The sequence below is a fragment of the Opisthocomus hoazin genome, chromosome 3 (genome assembly GCF_030867145.1).
Source record: "Opisthocomus hoazin isolate bOpiHoa1 chromosome 3, bOpiHoa1.hap1, whole genome shotgun sequence".
Lineage (NCBI taxonomy): Eukaryota > Metazoa > Chordata > Aves > Opisthocomiformes > Opisthocomidae > Opisthocomus > Opisthocomus hoazin.
The window spans coordinates 97063911-97084251 of record NC_134416.1 but is presented as its reverse complement, the minus strand read 5'-3'; the positions used below and the strand labels follow the sequence as shown (position 1 = coordinate 97084251).

Sequence of the window (20341 nt, the reverse complement as noted above, 5' to 3'; positions counted from 1 at the left end):
CTATGCTGAACACCTTTGCCTTGGTATCAGGCGTATTACATACCAGCAGTACTAGTATCAGCAGGGGATTTAAACCCCTAATCTTAGGTTTAGGTCAGATCTCTGTGTCTTGGAGTACTTCAGATCTTTAGTTATTAAAACATTTTATACCTTGTAGGAATATGGGTGTCTTAACGAGAGCAAGTACTGTAAAAATCAAGTTTCGTACTGTTTTTGTAGCAATTAGACCATTCAAGTACAACCATTTGCAGGCACCATAAAAATTCCTTCTGTATGCATCAGCTTTGGTATGTGAGGAACATGAAGAGCAGGAATTGCTTCTGAAGTGAACATGCTTCTCTTACTTGTGTACTCTGTATTTACACGCAAGCTGAGTATAAATATACTATGTGTACGCTGGAGTCTTACTGTATTCAGATATTTTAAAACGTCTTTAGATTGTTGCAAAACAGTGCTTCAAAGATATTTCTCAAAGGAAATTAATTCTGACTGTTTTTAAGAACTTTGCTTATGATGGTTTATTTTCGAGTATTTTTGACTGATTGATTTGAGCAAAGTGAGAATTTGTTTTCCACTCTTTATTCAGAACAACAAAATTGGTCATGACGTTTGGAGCATTCAGCATCCTGCAGTGGAAGACAAGAACTGTTGGTGGTTGGGGTGGCTCTCTCAAGAGCCTTTTAAAACCTTCCCTCCAACTTCTTCTTGATTATTGTCAGGCTGAACTGTAACATTTGAATTGTTACAATCCAAGCCCAGCAAACAAATACTCTGTTAGGCTTGCATGCATGTGTGGGTTTTTTTTAATGGCCGCTTCATAAACTGTTGAGTCAGGACTGTTGCTTAACATGTAAGTTTTATTATTTTCTTCCATCAGTCTATGTGCAAAGAGACGGAAATGTAGAAGAATGGTTAAATGATAAAAGTTAATCGTAAAATGCACCTGCCTGAGTGATGTTTAAAACCTTAATCGTTGCATGCTACAGATCCCTGAACACTGTAGAAAAGTAAATGTATTTTTATTACTTTGTATCCATCTTCTTCCTTCATTTAATACCAAAAATACCTATCAGTAGAGTAAACATATGTTTTAGACCAGGAGGGCCTATCTTTTGTTGTGTTTCCCTTTTGAAATACAAACATTTCTTAATTTTGTTCTTCTAGCTGTGTTTTGTGATGTTTTGGACGCCAAACGTGTCAGAGAAGATTTTAGTTGACATAATTGGAGTAGACTTCGCTTTTGCAGAGCTGTGTGTTGTTCCTTTGCGCATCTTCTCCTTCTTTCCAATTCCAGGTAAAAAACAAGAAAATAAAAACTCTGTAACTTCAAACTAGCTTTGAGGTGTGATCATAGTCTGGGGTGGCTGTACATACAAGAGTGGCTAAATGCATGCCTAGCAAAAGTAACACAGTTTTTATGGAAGTTGGTGTAGACCAAGACTATTTACATCAGTGGTCAAGATACCAATATTGCAGTAAGAGCAGTCTATCATCAGACAGATTTCTGACTATCAAAAGCCTGAATTCTGTCTATTGGAGCTGACCAAGAACCCACACGTGACATGCAGTAGCAATACATGCATGCCAAGACTGATATTAACTGTTTGGAACAGCATCTAGGACCAACTCCACAGTAACATCACCTCCATTAGTCTCCCCTTCTGCTGCCAGACTCAGTGGCACTTTCAGGCATCACCACAGCTTAAACAATATAGAATAAAAGTTAATGCCCATATTCAAGAGAGAGGCAAGCTTGACAGCAGTAATCAAAATGTTTCCCCTCAGAAAATTTCTAACTTATGTAATCAAATGCTACATCGTGTAGTGTTTTCTGCTTATGACAAAACAGTTTTTTAATAAATGTAAACTCCAAACGTAAGAATAGGCACATGTAGTATCATTTTTTGTGACTAGCTGTTACAGTATGTACCACACAGGAGCCAGAGGGAAAACTTGCCTTGGTATGATTTCTGTTTCGGGAGGGGATATTCTTTTAATGAAGAAAACAGAACAGACCATCTAATAAATTGGTTGTAAGAGAAGAGCTCTCAGGAAGGCTTGCTGTCTATAACTTCCACTTTGGTTTTTTGAAAATCAGTGTATTAAAGCAATTTGGACACAAGTTCAACTTCATTTCTAGTAGGGCTTCCCAGTGTGCAAGGTACCAGAAACAAGTTTCACCGTGGTTATTTCTGAACAGTGTTCTCTGTACGAAGAAGCTTCATATGAGATGACTGATATTTTTTTACTGCTCTCGCCTCCCTTTCTTCCCACCCCCTCTCCTTCCCCTGTTTATGAACAGTGACGGTCAGAGCGCACTTGACGGGTTGGCTGATGACTCTAAAGAAGACATTTGTGTTGGCACCCAGCTCAGTGCTGCGGATCATCGTCCTCATCACCAGTCTGATTGTGCTGCCTTACTTGGGGTAAACCATTCTCCTCTCCACAGAGCTGATGGGTTTGCTTTCCTTCTCACTTAGTAGCTGGATTTGGGTAGCTCAGAACATTTTCCCCAAATAGTAACTATAAAATAAAGCCTAAATAGTGTCAATATCTGGAAGAGAAACATTTATAAATTCACAAGTGTGACTTTGCTCCAGGCAGGCCTGATAGTGATGTCCCTTTTGAAAAAACAGGCAAATGTCAGAGGCAAACATGTATCCTACAGGGAATTTATTTCCATTCTATTAAATGCTCTGTTAAGAAAGCTAACAGGATATCTTGCTTATGAGTTAAGTAATCTGTTCGGCAGCACTCTGTACAAGACTTTAAATTCTTAGTCCGTAATTTGGTTCAGAATGTGTTTATTGTAAACACTGAAGCCATAAAAAACAAAAAAAAAAAGTCCTTTAAAATACCAGTTATTCTTTTTGCCAGTGTATTATGTCTTTGAAGGAAATATTTCTAACAACAGATGAGTGATTCTATATGGCAATGGAAATGCAATTATGAATCATGCCTTCTCACACAACCATGAATACTTTATTTTTGTGCCACCCACAGAGTTCACGGAGCCACTCTTGGAGTAGGATCCCTTTTAGCTGGTTTTGTAGGAGAATCCACCATGGTTGCAATAGCAGCCTGTTACGTCTATCGGAAACAGGTAAGAGTTAGGCTCTGCGGGATCTGGTGAAAGCAGCTGATGAATATAGTGGATTTTAGTTCAGATTAAGAGTACACTTTGTAAATGTAACTCGCCAGCATTCCCACTTACTGAATTAGGTTTGCTTCCCCACGCGATCTCAACAGTGGTGCAACTCAGGAATTCTTAGTGTGGAAAGAAAGCTAAAAGGTGCCCTCCAACTGCTCGTGGGCATTCAGGCCACGGGACCAGGCCATGGGACAAACTGGTCTCTGAAGTAAACCCCTTGCTCCTCAAAACGTGTGTATCATAGATGTCATGTCCTTGCCACCAGCTGTTTTTGCTACTACAGTGCAACATAGCTTCTTTATGTAGACATAGGAGCTGCTCATCCAAGCTTATTATATGTATAGGTATGTGTATGTGTATACGTATGTATACTTTTATTTCTTTATAAAACCAGCTCTGCTGAAAGTGGACAAAAAGTAGAGTTGGTGGGGTTTTTTTTGCCATCTAAAGAAGTGGCTTAAAACACGATATACTCCTACAGCAGCAGAGGATAAGAGCTTGCAAATTCTTAAACAGGCGAGGATTTCTCATAGGCGTACTTGTACGTATTTCACACACTACAGTCCTGCCTGTACGGAGTAGTAGTGGTACACAAATTTCAAAAAATATTCCACTAAATGAAGTCAAACACAGGATACGTACTGGCTGGGTGACTGGGTGCATCGCAGTACCTGCGCGTTGTGCCCGTCCAGTTGTGTGTCCGAAGCGCTGTGTGGGCACCAGGCCCAGCTCCAAGCAGAAATGGCGTGGTGCGTACGTCATTCCATGGTGCGGAAGGACTAAGTGGATCACAGAATCACAGAATGGTGAGGGTTGGAAGGGACCTCTGGGGATCATCTAGTCCAACCCCCCTGCCACAGCAGTTCTCGGTTATTTGTGAGACTACAGTAATACACTCAGACATCTCTAGCAGACCAGCTGAGCAACTGGTTCAGTGGCTGGCTTCACCCATTTTCCTCAAAGTTCAAAAGGGCATGATTTCTTCTGAAAATCAGAAATTGCCATGGGAGCAGAAAATATAATCTGTGCATTTACTTGGCTTTTTTAATTAGACTTCTTACTAAAAGCCAAGCGAAGATGCCCACCACTTCTATTTTTATCAAAAAAATACGGAAGATAGAATACGTAAAAGCCTTACACTGGAACAAACTAGAATCAGTTTTGATATGTATTAACAGTATGGCAGTAGATGAAAGTGTACAAGGTTCATAACAAAACAGAAGACCTTGTTCTCTGTCGTCAGTCTGTCATGTTTCTCTTGAGCACCAAAGAAAAGGTCTTTGCTTTTTTTTTTTTTTCCTTTCAATTGAATTTATTTTCTCACTCCATGCAAACATAAAAGATACAATTGCATCACTGTAGAGTCTTCCTGACTTATGCATCCACCTTCTCTGGACAATCTGCATTTGTCAACAAAACAAAAAACCTGCAGACACTGAAGTGGCTGTTCTTGGCCTGCGGTTTCACAGCACGTATCTGCACTAACCTCCTCATCGTGTGCTTGTAGCTCACAGAGCGTTTCTGGCCAGGGACACAGTGCCCGGATTTTTGCAGCGATGAGCGCAGGTAGTAGCAATAATAACTGTGCCAACCTAATGTATTCCCTCACCAGAACGTGACAGTGGCTGAGCCAGCCGGTAGCTGTAGACGCAAACTTGTTTTCACCTGCAGTGGCAATAAGCAGGCGGTGTTTGAGAGCTGCAAAGCGAGAGTTGTGTAGACACCTCTGAAATTTTGAAACTGATACCCCTGACTCAGCCAAATCAATAATACCTGTGGGGGATTTTTTGTCAGCTGCACAAGTGTTTTCTGTAAAACTCGTCAGCCTGCTGAGAAACGGATAATGAGGAACAGATGCTGCAATTTGTTTTGTAGTGGGGCTGAATGCTTCTTAGCTGTACTAATCCAGGACATCCTGGATGAATCATAGGACTCTTGAATGCCCTCCTGCTTCTGCTAGCCAAAAATACTCCCATATTCCTTGGCCTTGGTGGGGTGGGGGCTCACAGTGGATCGGCAATATCAAGAAAAGCCAGAATGGTCGCATCTTGTAAAACTGCTGAAGTTTGACATTTGAGAAATTAGGTTGCCACCTCTGTCTCCCTGCCTAGAGCAATTTATCTTCTCTCATATTTTGTTTATTTTTCTGGGGTTTTTTTAACAAGAAGTCTGTGATGTAAAAGATTCCAGATGCTCTCTTCCCTCCAGCCATGCTGAAGCCTGTTTTGGATGTTGCTTAGCATGAGAAATGCCTCTGTTATTGCATTTACGTTAGAAAGGAGAAAGCTGAGCCCCAGGAAGGTTACGGAAACCTTCAAAGTTAAGACAACTTATTAGTGACAAGCCATGAATATGACACAAATATTCTAGCTCTTAAGAACAAGCTAAAAAAACCCAAAACTGTTTGCACCTCGCTTCTCCCAGTGCCCAGAGTTTATAGGACTGTGTTCGTGCACAGCTTGCTGATAGGTTTCCAAATGCTTGTTTCAATCTAGAAAAAGAAGCGGAATGAGAATGAAGCAGCTACAGAAGGTGAAGACTCCGCCATGACCGACATGCCTCACACAGAGGAGATGACAGACATCGTAGAAATGAGAGAAGAGAATGAATAATAAACGGGATGCAATTGTTCTCTGCAGGGACGATTGGAGTGACACTTCCGCATCTTGTCGTCTCTCATACTTTTTTGTTTGTTCATTTTTATTTTTGTAATAAAGAGGCCTTGATTTAAAAGGTTTCAGATAAATTCTCTAGCATACTGAGTATGCTCTCACTGATGAGGGACCTAAAAAGAGGTCTTTGCTTTTTTTTTTTTTCCTTTCAATTGAATTTGTTTTCTCACTCCATGCAAACATAAAAGATACAATTGCATCACTGTAGAGTCTTCCTGACTTATGCATCCACCTTCTCTGGACAATCTGCATTTGTCAACCAAAGCCCTGCTCTCAGCGCGTGCGTGTGTGTGTGTGTGTGTGCGTGCGCTTGCACACTCGCACCTGCACACGCACGCGTGCCACTGGCTCAATGCTACTGCCATAATCCTACTCCCCTCCCTCTTCCCTTTTCCTTCCTTTTCTTTATGAGAAATGTTAAGGAAAAGAAGTTTGGAATACAGAGCTTTATTTTACTTGCTTGAAAATTACTTTGCTACATAAACTAATATACTATGGTGAACTATATCTTTTTGTTTGGCCTCATCACTAGAGCTTACACTGCACAGGGTACAGAACAGGGAGGAACGTGTAAGTCTCCACATACAAAGTGGAGAAAAACAGGTTCCTCTCTCCTGTTAAAAGTGTGTGGATGTGTATATACACACACAGGTACATCAACAGAGACATATATATATATACCTTTATATATATATGCACACGATAAATAAAATACACATGGGACAAGAACTCTACTTAGCGTTCATTCTGTCAGAAAGGTAGTAATCTTTTGAAAAATGTAAACATTTAATTCAGAATTTTCTTGAGTCGTTAAACCCCACCTTACGTATAATTTTCTTTAGGAAAGAAAAAACATGCGCTTTCCTCTTGTGAAGAGGGTGATGGCAACTGATAGACTTTGACTGTATTTGAACAAAAAAAAAATAAATATTGACAAGCTTTACCAAAGTTCTTGTCCACTGATTTAACTTTAATTTTTAAAGGTTGATTTGCTCTATGTACTTATTTCTGGTGCCTATATATAAAAAAAAAATCAGATAATGTGTGCAGGATACTATGGTATATCTCATTACTACGCATAGCTCCATGAAATTTTTTACATAGAGATGTACACATACACAGGTGTGTATATGTATATATATTTATATACACACACACACGCACATGTCTGTGTGTTTTGCTATATTTATCTATGCAGTCGATCAAAAATCCATACGGTGAAGCTCAAGTACGGACGGTCCTCCGGGTCGTTAATTAGGGCCCCTGGTTGTGTGTTAGCTCTCAAGGCAGGAGTGGCGTGGAAGTGGGGGGCGGCTCACCTCCGTCAGCGGGTGCCGCACTCGGGAGGCGGCGGCCGGCGCGGTCTGGTTGTGGTTGAAGTGGGCCTTAAATAACAGAGGGTGAGGTGGGGCGGGCGACGGGGATCGGGCAGAAAAGCAACCTGTGCAAGAGGCGACCGAACCGGAGAGGGTTTGGGTGCCACCGACGATGGCGGCGGCAGCGGCAGCTCGTGTTTCTGTGCTCTTCTGTGTTTGGCTGCGGGGCAGCGTTCGTTACCGGTTTGCAGTAGCTGGGGTTCTTTCAGATTTAATCATGCCAGAGTCTGGAAACAGTTATCCTGCCTGCTATGTCCATAAATCAGTTAATTTAAACCTTATTTAGTAAAAGTATATTTTTCTAAGTTGTGGAAACGGTTATTTAATTGTGGACAAATTCCGTTGCTAGATTTGCCATGTAGTCCCAGCACTCAGAGAACTGATTAAAACAAAACATTACTTTAAATGTTATATCAATATATGTGTATGTAGACATACACAGGTATAAATATATATATTGTATATTATGTACATTTATTTTAAGGTACATTTCCTATTTTTCCAAGTCCAGCTAAAAATATCTCTAAAAACCTACAGAGTCGGCTAGTAACCAGTTGTGGCCATCACGAAAGGCATTGTGTCAATGAACTTTACCTTTTGTTGCAAACATTTGTACCAATTTGTTACGTGTACAAATGCAATAAGAAAAAAATGTAGAAATTATTGTGTTGAATGACAGACTTGCAAAATCAGTTCATGGCTAATGACCAGTGGCACTAGGAGGCTAAGACTAAATTCAACAACCACGAGTATTGTGTGCCACCACAAGGTTGCTCTCCTTGTTTTTGACCTAAGCCTAAAAAAGATTTTTAAAAAAAAAACCCTCAGACAAATGAACTTTGTGCAGTGTGTAGACAGTACTCGTTCATGCATACAGGCTCTCAGTCGTATGTATATAATGTGTATATAGACTGGTACAGATCTTGGTGGCCATTTGAGGTCTTCTCTGTTCATGTGGCTTTGGTTTCTCCAGTACGTTTGTATCCAAGTCCACAAGATGCAGTTTTTCAGGAACTGTAGAGATAAACCAAGAAAATATTTTTGTGTAATGTTTCTTTTGGTACGTGACCAAAATTCAAAGGGCAGTATTTTTGAAGAATTTTGAGCATTACCATTGTAGATTTCAAGGTAATAATTGCACCCAAAAGTAGAAATTTGAAAACAAATTCGATGAAACACTGAAGCTTTTGCTTTAGATAGAAGATGAACAAGTGTCAAAAATGGAATTATTTGTCATACACAACTAAACTAATGGTATTTTCAAAGATGAATTTTCACTTGTGTGGGAAAGATTTAATAGGGCAAACCCAGCCGGGTGGGTTATGGGCTGGGAGCTGGCAGCCGCCCCCTCGGCTGGTGTCCCAGTTAGAGCGTTACTGGTCCCAGTGTCTCTGTCAGGCAGAGGCTGACGCACGCCCGGTCCTCCACCTCCTCCTTCCCAAAAGGACTCTCCTGAGTTCCAGTGAAGTGGCTTAGCTGCCTCTTTTGTGTTACCGCTGGTGAAGCTGCTGCCTGTCTGTCTCACCGATACGTGTTTTCCGAGGGGAGCCCATCAGGTTTCTGCTTCAGAGAGCCAGAGCGCCGTCATCTCAGTGAATTCACGTGGGGTCTGCCCTTTCCAGGCTTTCCTGAGAATTGCTGAGTTATACAGAATCACAGAATGGTAGGGGTTGGAAGGGACCTCTGTGGGTCATCTAGTCCAACCCCCCTGCCGAAGCAGGGTCACCTACAGCAGGCTGCACAGGACCTTGTCCAGGCGGGTCTTGAATATCTCCAGAGAAGGAGACTCCACCACCTCCCTGGGCAGCCTGTTCCAGGGCTCCGTCACCCTCAGAGGGAAGAAGTTCTTCCTTGTGTTCAGACGGAACTTCCTCTGCTTCAGTTTGTGCCCATTGCCCCTTGTCTTGTCACTGGGCACCACTGAAAAGAGCTTGGCCCCATCCTCCTGACACCCACCCTTAAGATATTTATAAACATTTATTAGGTCCCCTCGCAGCCTTCTCTTCTTCAGGCTGAACAAGCCCAGCTCCCTCAGCCTCTCCTCGTAGGAGAGATGCTCCAGTCCCCTCACCATCCTCGTAGCCCTCCGCTGGACTCTCTCCAGTAGCTCCTCATCTTTCTTGAACTGGGGAGCCCAGAACTGGACACAGTACTCCAGATGGGGCAGCTGACTTGCAGCCTACATCTTCAGTTTCAGACGATGAGCAAAGAGCTCACACAGCTGGAAATAAGAGCAGAACAGCGATAAGCTGTGGATTAATGTTCCTTGGCTCCTAATTGAGACGTAAAATTGTGTTCACTTACCTTGAGTTTTCCTTTTGCAGACCTAGCGGGAAACGCTGGGGTTTTTCCCCCCTCGCTGCCCTGAGCAGCCCTCTCAGGCTTGCCAAGCGGAGATGGCGATGGAGAAGGCTCCGCGTCTGGCAGCCGCTGCCCGAGGCGGTTGGGGCGCAGCGTCGGGTTCCCAGCACCCCGTCCCCGTCACCCGCTCCGTAGAGCCGCCCCGAGTGAGAGGACTGGGTGAGTGACAGAGGAGCCTTCTGTTTTCTGCTCGCTTTCCTGCTAAATATTTCCTATTTCCTTCGAGCGGGGGAGATTGGTATCCAGCTCTTGCTCGGCGTTTTGCCGAGCCTGCGGCCGGAGCGGGAGCGGCGCGGGGCGGAGGGCGAGCTGGGGAGGGCGGCCGGTTCCGGGCAGGCGTCGCGGGAGCAGCAGAGTGTGGAAGGCCAGGGCGCCTGCTGCGTGTGCGGGATGCCACGCGCGGGTCCGTGTACATGCACACGGGTGCGTGCAGGAGAGTGCTGCGCACGCATTTGTGTCTCGGCCTGCATACGGTTCGTTGGAACAAGGCTTCAAGAACACGGTCTTAATGTGGGACTAATAATAAGCTGTTTAAAAAAAATTGCTATTTAAAGCCACATAAAATGAGTAAGTAAAATACTCTGTCAGCAGACCTTATACCAGCAAGCTGAAGGAGGATTTAGATGAGTAAGCTGGACTCCGGGAGAAAGGGGAAGCGTTGAAAAGCTTTTGGGCGTCGTACGTCCAGCCTAAAGACAGCAGCGTGGCGCGGAGATGGGTGAGCCAGAGGGCAGAAAGCACCCGCGCTGTGCCTGCTGCCGTTCCCCTTTCAGCCGCCCCGGAGGGGGACGGGAGGGTGAGGAGCAATGGCTCCGTAAGACACCGCTTCGAAGCATTTTGGTGCCTGAGTGGAGGAGCCATCTGAGGGAGGAGTGTGAAGCGTCTCAGAAGAGCGTTCACGTGGAAATAAGCTGGCACGCAGGGTCTGTAACGTGCAGAGCGGAGGCACCGCACAGCTTGCTGTTCCCGAGTGACTGGTAGGGCTGTGCTGGGGAAATGCCACATAAACATTACTCAAACAAAAGAGAAAATTGTCACAATTTTGGTATCAAATCGGCATTTCCCAAATACCGGCTTAACCATAAAATGTCCGCGCCTGGCGTTGCAGTAGACTTCAAGTGCGGAACGCTGTGTTTGTCCCAGGGAGCAACCCCCCGTGGAGGGGGCTGCGGGGGCTCGTGGCAGAGCCCCGGCGGGAAAAGGCGCTCTGCACGCTCGTGCCAGTTTGTTCTAGGGTCAGAGCGAGCGCTTCCCTCTCAGCGTTTCAAGACACCCACTCTGCTTCAGTAAAGCAGAAGAATTGTGGTCTATTTTTAGGTGCTCTTCTGTCTCTGTAACCCTGAGAGGAGAGTTGTCCTTAGTATTACCAAGCCTTGTCACTGCTCAAATCGATTTATTAGTTTACCTCGCCGTTGTTTTCTGTCGTTCCTAGTTCAGCGCCTTCAGACGTTTCCTTGTTTTCTTCTGAAGGCTCCTGCTGGGCTTATTTTGTCTGTTGGCATTTGGAGAAGGAAAATGTAATCGTCGTGCTGACTGAATGTCAAGTAATGCCCTGATTAAAACGTAGCTTACCACAAAACTCTTCTTTGACGGACTGTTTTTTACTTTTCATTTGTTAAGCTGAAAAGGAGAGTCAAGGAGCAGAAGGAATTGGGGGGGGGGGGGGGTCTTTATTTAAAATCAAGAACTGATAGAAAGAGTTCAAGTTCATTGCTGAACTCCAGCCACTTTGTGACTTTCTAATCATCCGTAAGACCACCACCCAAACTTTTCCAGCAAAGTTAGCACCGCATCCCCAGAGCAGCGCAGAACTAAAGGTATAACCTAATGGGTTGGAGAGCCTGATTAACAGGGACAGTCCATTAAGTTTAAAATTCAGCTGCCTGGTCCAACATCTAAGGCAGCCTGGCTCTGAGCAGAGGGGGCTAGATAAGATGACTGCCTGCGGTTCCCTTCTGGCCTAAACTGTTCCCCGACTCCATGGGGAGCCTAGAGAGGTCCCTTCGTCTTAAGGGACCTGAGACTGCTCGCCTCTTTTAGGCTTTCAGTTCAGGGTTGAGAGACGGTGCCTACTAGGGCTCTACAATGTAGATCTTTGAGCAAAAATCTGAGCTGCCCAGATTCTTTTGCTGATGACAACACTGCAGAGCCAGCGGTAAAGTACCCTCCCCCCTCTGGGAGCCCACAAGGAGCACAAAGCAAAAAGAAGCCTTTGTATCTGCAGACGAAATCTTTGCGCGCGGTACTGCACTTTTTCAATTAACTCTCTAAGCAAAAACTCCTGAAACCAGCAAGAAATTGCATCTCTTACCTGCTTCCTCCCATCTTTCTTCATGTGCACCATCCAACATTCAAAAAAAAAGCTACCCTTTCTGATAACTCCCCTTTGTAATCAAGGTAATGCAAAGCAAATACTTACATTTGCGTAATAAAACAGCTTGGCCTGTCTACAAATGAAAGCATATAAAGCCCCTCTCAGGAAAGGCTGTAGTTTATAATTGGAACAGCTTTATCCATAAGTCAGCAAAAACACAATACAAAAGCAAAGAAAAAAACTGCAGAGCTGAAAAAAATAATTGTAATTGCATTAACTTTTAATGAGAATACAGCCTGGGTGGAAAGTAAAGTGCATGCACGCGTGCAGAAAAAGAGCAGAGCCTGGAACTAGCGTGCATTGCTCAGCTTTGTAGTTTGCTCTCCAGAGCAGCACTGACTAACTCGGCTTTTGTGTCCTACTAGAATAAACAAAAAAAATCGTTCCTAAGCTGTAATGAAACAGTTGGAAGGCTACAGACAAAAAGACTACTGGTTACTTAAAGCAACTGATTTTATCCTCTGAGTTCGCAGGCATGACAAAATTACAAAAGCAAAAGCCCCCAAAAAGGTGAAGGTACCTACAGTAGATGACATGTCATTACTTGTTACCATCAATAAGCTTTTTGAAATAAATCTGATCACTCTTTAAATAACGTCATTCAAAGTGCACTTCACATACTTTAGGTTTGGCAGAAACCTACCTGCAATGTCTTGCATATTTTCAAAGAGCAAATGCACAAGATGCGAAATTCAACCTGCATGTTCAAACTGGGGAGAACCCCACCACCACCACCACAAAGGCAACCAAGCTTTGGTCAGGCCAGGTTTTGACCCTTCAGAACGTTGCTGTCACTGCTCCGTTACTGTTGATTGGCTTTTTCAGCTTTTTTCAGCCTGAAGAAGAGAAGGCTGCAAGGGGACCTAATATATACTTAGAAATATCTGAAGGGTGGGTGTCAGGAGGATGGGGCCAAGCTCTTTTCAGTGGTGCCCAGCGACAGGACAAGGGGCAATGGGCACAAACTGAAGCAGAGGAAGTTCCGTCTGAACACGAGGAAGAACTTCTTCCCTCTGAGGGTGATGGAGCCCTGGAACAGGCTGCCCAGGGAGGTTGTGGAGTCTCCTTCTCTGGAGATATTCAAGACCCGCCTGGACGTGGTCCTGTGCAGCCTGCTCTGGGTGACTGTGCTTCAGCAGGAGGGTTGGACTAGATGACCAACAGAGGTCCCTTCCAACCCTGACCATTCTGTGATTCTGTGATTTCAGCGTCGCTGCCTCCCCCGCATCTCTTGCGGGCAGGAGCTGGTGGAGGGTCTGTGGCAGGAGGTGTGGGCATGGCTGGAGGCCCCCGGAGCCTGTCTGCCGAGGGGAAGGACGGCTTGAGCTGGGAAGCACCGAGCTCCTTTAGAAAGACGCGGTTCGATGGCTTGTCACTGCAGGGCTGGGGGCGAGCTGGCAGCAGGGATCCTCCCTGGAGCCGGGTGTTCAGCAGAGGAGAGGAAAATAGACATTGCCTGTGGCTGGTGGGCTTGAAGCTGGGAGCTTCAGAGCCCCCTGTGCTGCTCGGGTTACTTGTTCTGCAGCACTGGCAGAGCACGTTACTACCACAGGCCACAGAAAGCCAACCTGAGACCGAGGACTCAACCGTGCGCGGTGCAATGGCTGAAACGTGTGCGGTGGTGCTTGGGCGGCGCAGCCGAGCAGCGTTGCCAAGCTCTGAGAAGGCCTTGCTCCGGAAAGCTGCTGGGTGCACCTGGGGGGAGCACCCGTGAGCAAGGGAGGGGGGAGGAGCGAGCGCGCCGGTGTGGAGAGAGGGGGAGAGGTGGCCGCAGAGGAACGAGTTGAAGGGTCTTCTGCAAGCACCCCGCACTGCACTGTCCTGCAAGGACCACACGGGTGGGCAGAGAGAACCGTGACCCCTTCGTTCATCTCTGTAGTGAAAGGTTCGCTGACCTTTAAAGGTTATCAGGCGGTGGCACCAGGTACTACTTACTAGATAAAACCAGACTTTGTAGTGCTGGGAGCACAGAAGACAGCAAACCTTGCCACACCTTTTGCAAATGGAGAAAGCAGCCAGCTCCCTCCATCTTTGTGTCCTTGAGCAGGGCCAGCCACAAGGTCAGCCTAGAAAGACATGACAAAGGTTGAGCAAAACCTAAAGGGCAGAGCAGAAGAGGAGGACTATTTTAGTCTTCACAGCAGGAAATCATCGTGGAGCAGAGCCAAATTGTGTAGAGGTAACCCCCACAAAGTCTCTCAAAGGAGATGCAGTTTCTGAACAGCGGTTCAAGATAGCTTTGACCACGTCATATGAAGTCAGACTGCACCACACGTGTAGAGCGATGCTACAAAGACAGCAGGTTCTCCAATCTCAGAGAGGTACTATAAGGATAAAATTCACTAATGCTGGTGAAAGATGCTTGGATACTGCAGGGAACAGCGCCACAGAAATGCCTATAAATACTGAACTCATATTTGCATGTTCTAATTGTGCCTTTGGGTTCTCTAAAATTGACTTGTTTTCAGTTTCACGGAAAGAACTGTAAAATTGGGAGCAGGGAGTAGTGGCTGGAAGCAGCATCCTAACAAAAGTCTGAAGGATCTTGCTCAGGAAAGGGCCGACGGCGATGCTGGTGCGGAGAGTCGCTCATCTTTTCCCCGCCTGACCCGCTGACCGTAGAGCATTCTGCAGGACAACTTCTTGGTCCATTCTCAGCAGGCTTACAAGACTGAAAGAGGCAGGAGCTGTAGCTGGCCACCCTTCAGGGGATGCTGCATTTGCTTTGGGATGAAGGTCACTTCTCGAAACACCTTTCTGTGGAGAAAAAGCCCCATTTTTCAAGTTCATTTCTGTAGTTTGAAGGTAAATCTGAGAACTACGCAAATGCATATTTCACCTGAGAGGTATCACTCGTTTCTCATTTCTTTCAGAAAGGCTCTCAGTATCAGATTCAGATTTTTTCTTTCAGGATGAAGCTGTCTTTACGCAAAGCAGCGTGCCTAATAGCCGTCCTCGACTACTTAAACAAGTCAGCTTTACAAGGACTGTAGGTGTCAAACCAGAGCACCGTTTGGGACTACACTACAGGGATCCTAGATTTTAAATGAAATGTTACCTCATGCATCATTTTCTGTCATACTCATAGAATTCCAGTTGATTTCTCTCAAAATAAACATTGCTTTCCGTAATTTGTACACGTGCTAAAGCTACCGGCTCTTTTTTTTTAATGACCATTTTGCTTTCCTTTAAACGTGTGGGTTTTCTTTAAACTCTAAAGAAATCAGTGAAGGTAAAAGCTTTGTACATTTTTAAACGACTGCTAAGGTCAAAAGTATAAAAGTACACGTTGCATTAGAATTGAGTGCTGTTTATGTATTTAACAGAGATGTATGTTTTTGCATTGTTAAAAAGAATGATCTGTGCTTTCTTTGGGGGGGATCTGTGGTCCAATATCGTCCAATAGCTTTCATATTCTAATTACTTTAAGTAAAGTTCTAACAAGTTTGCATATGATTCGTGATTCTGATTTGCTTCTCTTTTATTAATTCTGATAATCTGACATGCTCTAAACTGCTCTTCTCATTTGGAACAAGCAAAATATACCTCCTGGTGAGAAATTAATCCAACACACACACTGGTTTTGAGCTATGGGCGCGATGCTGCCAACTTCAAGGTCTTAACTTGAAGTTAATGAAACCTGAGGGTATCTGGAAAATGATGCAAAGCAAGTTCTTTATTTCTACAAAGCCTCCAAGTGTTGTTGGTATGGAAATACCATGGTCAGAATACTTTTTCCACACCAAATCTCAAACTTTATCATTCCTATTAAGCAGACACTTAGTACTTGAAAAGAGAGGATTTTTTTTCATCAGGCCAGGACAAACTGAAATATCTTGAGAAGATGCTTCATCTGAGATGCATTAGGAGGAGTGTGGCCAGCAGGTCGAGGGAGGTTCTCCTTCCCCTCTACTCAGCCCCAGTGAGGCTCCATCTGGAGTACTGTGTCCAGTTCTGGGCTCCCCAGTTCAAGAAAGATGAGGAGCTACTGGAGAGAGTCCAACGGAGGGCCACAAGGATGGTGAGGGGACTGGAGCATCTCTCCTACGAGGAAAGGCTGAGGGAGCTGGGCTTGTTCAGCCTGAAGAAGAGAAGGCTGCGAGGGGACCTTATAAATGCTTACAAATATCTGAAGGGTGGGTGTCAGGAGGATGGGGTCAGACTCTTCAGTGGTGCCCAGCAACAGGACAAGGGGCAATGGGCACAAACTGAAGCACAGGAAGTTCCATCTGAACATGAGGAAGAACTTCTTCCCTCTGAGGGCGACGGAGCCCTGGAACAGGCTGCCCAGGGAGGTTGTGGAGTCTCCTTCTCTGGAGATATTCAAGACCTATCTGGACGCAGTCCTGTGCAGCCTGCTGTAGGTGACCCTGCTTCGGCAGGGGGGTTGGACTAGATGACCCACAGAGGTCCCTTCCAACCCCTACCATTCTGTGATTGATTCTGTCATTCTGTCCATCCCTGTGGCAAGCCACCAAAGCTGTGAAAACTTCCCTTCACCAGAAACGCTTCGTGTTTGATTTTGAACGACGTCTCCTGTGGGTACTGCCCAATGACCAGCTCTGAACCACCCAGAGCCAGCGAGAAGGCTGACGACGGGACCCCAGCCGCAGGTGCCTCTCCTGATGCAACACCTGAGCAGCCACTGTTTTCAGGAAGGTCTCGGCGCGGGGCAGTGCAGGGGCCTTTGGAGACCTGCCGAGAGCGCTGGCCTGGCTGCAGGCCATGACCAAAAAAATAGAAAAGAAAAAAAATAAGTAGAAGGGCTCGGATAGAGCTCAGAAAAAGACAGTGCCTTTGCGCCTGCCGGTCCTCCGCACCGGCCATCCCCAGGGCTCGGGCGGCCAGAGCCCGTCTGACGGCAGGCGAGGGCTGCAGCCACGCCGCTTCGCCGCGGGCAGACGGAGCGAGGCCAAGGAGTGCAGCGTCACGCGCGGCGAGTTTGACTTCCTCGACCAAAGCTTTCTCGTTCAGGGACCACACAGGCTGTGTTTCTCTCTCCCTAAGCCAGCAAGGGTCAGACTGTAAGCGTGTAAAAAGTAAGCCATGCAGTAGGATGGCAAATAGCATTATTATTAATTCGCATTCTTTTCTTGCAGTCTTGAAACTCTCCTCTCCCATCAGCAGCCCCTCCTCTGACTGTTCCTCCATCAGCAAGGAGGACATTTAGCTCTTCCCTCCACGAGGTGTACTGAAATGTAACCCATTTTTTTTCCCCAAAGGGCACACACAGACCTCAGCCACAGACAGCAGCCCTCCCGCCCGCAGGCGGTACTGCACGGCGTTTGCCTTTGTGTCTAATAATCATTAATAACGAGCGGAGCGGGGTCAGGGGGAGAACACAGCTCTGCTTGAGGTCTACAGTGCACGTGCCTCTGGAGGAAGATCTGCCCCGCGCTGAGGAACAGGAGAGGGCTCCTTACCACAGGCGGGCAAAGCATCCCGAAACCAACAGCCGTACGGCCCAAACTGAGCCAAAGCACCGCTGCCATCTCTCAGCTCTGGGCTGGTCTGTGACGGCGCTGCTGAGCGAGGTGTCAGAGGACCACGGGGAAAGCTCTCCCAGTCCCTGCGACCTGGCAGAGGCACCTGCAGGGAGGAAAACCAGAGCCGAGGAGTGGCTGCTGAGGAAGATGCTACCCAGAAGAAAGTCAAGCATTAATTAATTCTCCATACAGGCTGTTCTGTAGCTGTGAAAAAGCGAGCCTCCTTCCTCTAGGTTACCTGAAAGGTGGCAGCATCTTTGGTGGAGCATTTGCCCAGCAGCTGGAGCCAGCGCTCCCAAACCCACAGATGGCCCCGTGCCGAGCCCCTCTACCACGAACGGGTAGTTGGTTCACACATCATCCAGCAGAACATTTCTTTGAAGAACCAGGCGTTCCGGTGGCAAGCCCCCCCGATGACGACATAGCCCCCGCGGTGCAACAGGACCACCTTCACAAGCGCAGCTCTTGCCTTGGCGGAACGAAGATACGAGGTGTAATTCCACACCATTATTTCCCTTGAGCTTTCCATGAGCGTAGACCTCTGTTGCTGTTTTCCACCTTCACGCTGGGAAGGCAGACACGTCGGAACGGAGCCTCCATGGGACAGGGCGATGGGGGGATGGGGTTACACCTGGACTCCTCATCTGGGTGTCTTACAAACCAGGTGGCTGTGGAAGCCCATCACAGATTTGCCTTAAACAGCCCTACACATTGCCCCAGCTTATCTTACTTTTTAAAAATAATGTTTGCAATCACCTACTACCTCTAAAAAGGCCCTCAGTTATTTTCGTTAATTAAAAGGGGTTTTTTGTTTGTAGCATGGTTTGATGAGACAAAGCCCAGCAGTTCTGAGTGAGGAGAGAGCTCTACACTGGGCTCATCAGTAACAACACCATGGAACCACTTGATAGTCTAAAAGTGACATTAATATTAGCTACTAATAGCTAGTGAGTCAGCACCGTGTGCCAGCCCCCTGTGGTATCACCTGCAGGAGGGGCAGGAGGTCAGTGATGCTCCAGCTGGGTTTTCTGGGGACTTTCTTCAGGTGCCTGGATGGAAGACAAGAGTCTGAGACACGCAGCCGGAGACAGCACAGCCTGCCGCTGTGCAAGTGCTATTTAATGCAAGGGAAATAAACTGTTAACTCCCTGAAGTCAGGGGTTTTTTGTGTTCTTTTAGTTGTAAAAATCCCCTTCCCACTTTCTTTTCAACCCTATTAGCCAAGCAGCTCAACGATGACCCCAGAGAAGAAATTTTATTATTGGTTCTTCTGCCCCCTTCAACAATATAAAATCAAAAGACAGGTGAGAGAACAGAAACTGCTGCTACCTCCTGCGTGCCGGCTTGCTGAAAGGAGCACAGCCCAAAACACGAGCGCGCTCTCCATGCAGCTCCTCACACCCTGGCACAGAAGCCGACCTTTCAGCAGCCTAGAAGCGGCAAGAAGCAGGCTCTCACCCAAGCGCTTACTCTCAGCTCTGCAGAACCACTCTTTGAGCAAAACACCCAGATCTTCTGCTGTAAATGAAAGGCCAAAATACTGCACAATAATTAAAAAAAAAAAATCCACTCAAGGAAAGCGGCAGTAGAAGGACTTTGAGTGAAACGGCCGCAGTTTGCAGGTTCATGGCCCATCCTGGACATCCTTCTTGCTCAATATGATTCATTATTTCTCTTAACTTTTCATGCAAAAAAAAAAAAAAATCTTATGATGCAGAAAACATTCAGAAACATGAAGACAGCAGCAGCCCAGCAAGTGCTCCACCTCTAAAGATTCAGCCTGTTACATCCACAAGTCCATGGATGCAGTGTTTTACACTGAATAAGCTAGAAGTAATTTTGGTCATCTCAGACATTCAGGAACAATGGCATAGGCAGTAATAGAAGATTATTATCATGTTTATTCTGTTTTTCCAAGCACTTTAAATCTTTATAAAACATCTATGGCTGAAACAGTTTTTTTCCTTCTATAATAAGGACAGTAAAAATAGAATATGCTGTGTGCACCTGCAAATGTGGTTGGAACCCAACAGATTTATAAATTTTAGAAGTTGTTTGATTTGGTCTTGGACAATCTGAGAATCGAGCCTCACCATTTCTCAACATACATTATTCTTGACACTTCATAGCCCTGCATTTGTGTAAAGAGTAAGCTCTCCTAGAAACACTGCTCAGGATATGCACAGCATGCCCTGGCTAAGCCACTGAGTCTTACAGAATTATTCTGGCTGTGTGAAGACTCAAATACATCAATACATCACCTGAAGGTTCACACAAATACATGAACAAAACCAGATACTTCAGAAACCACAGAGAGGGCTTGCTACAAATTTCAGACCCTGCAAGCAGACTCAAGGTATACGCAGATGAACCATTTGATATTCAACAAGATAAAACAATTAAAGAGATACAAAGCTCAAGTCTCTTGCCACTGCATTTCACAGTGTTCCACACATCTTCAAAATCTCTTTCATCTACCCATGCACTATTAATTTTAACTAATCTGTCCCTTCATAGAAGACTATAAAGGTAAGCTGATGCCGCTAAATCATGTTCTTTTCTGATCACTAGATCAAAAGCAAAAGCATTTCGGTCACATTACAGTTACTAAGCGTGACTGGTATTTATGTGTTGTAAAAGCGTGTTGCTGGAGTGCCAAGGTGAGGTAACAAGTCAGCAGACCCCTTCGCGGTGACTTGGAAGGGAAGGTCCCCAGGTGCCACCCGTGGGTGAGCCCAGGCTGTCCCTCCGTGCTGGCCTGCAGTAACACCGGCCAGCAAACACCCGCTCCGGGTGAGTTCCTCTGCTCCTGCAAAGCCACCTAAACACCAAGAGCACGTACCGGGGCCAGCTGTCAGCTATGAAGTGAATACTTCAGTGAATGCTCTGTGAAACGCAACAAGACTGAGAAGGACGATACT

General features: G+C 45.8%; 1 protein-coding gene across 1 annotated transcript in view; it reads left to right on the top strand.

Moving 5' to 3' along the window:
- Positions 1-6771, top strand: part of ANKH (ANKH inorganic pyrophosphate transport regulator) — a 103551-nt gene extending 96780 nt beyond the window's left edge. The window contains exons 9-12 of the mRNA XM_075417115.1: positions 1165-1294; positions 2303-2426; positions 3004-3103; positions 5647-6771. Of these exons, the coding sequence (XP_075273230.1) occupies positions 1165-1294; positions 2303-2426; positions 3004-3103; positions 5647-5763 (471 nt within the window). The 3' untranslated portion in view covers positions 5764-6771. The remainder of the gene's footprint in view (positions 1-1164; positions 1295-2302; positions 2427-3003; positions 3104-5646) is intronic.
- The last annotated feature ends 13570 nt before the right edge of the window (positions 6772-20341 follow it).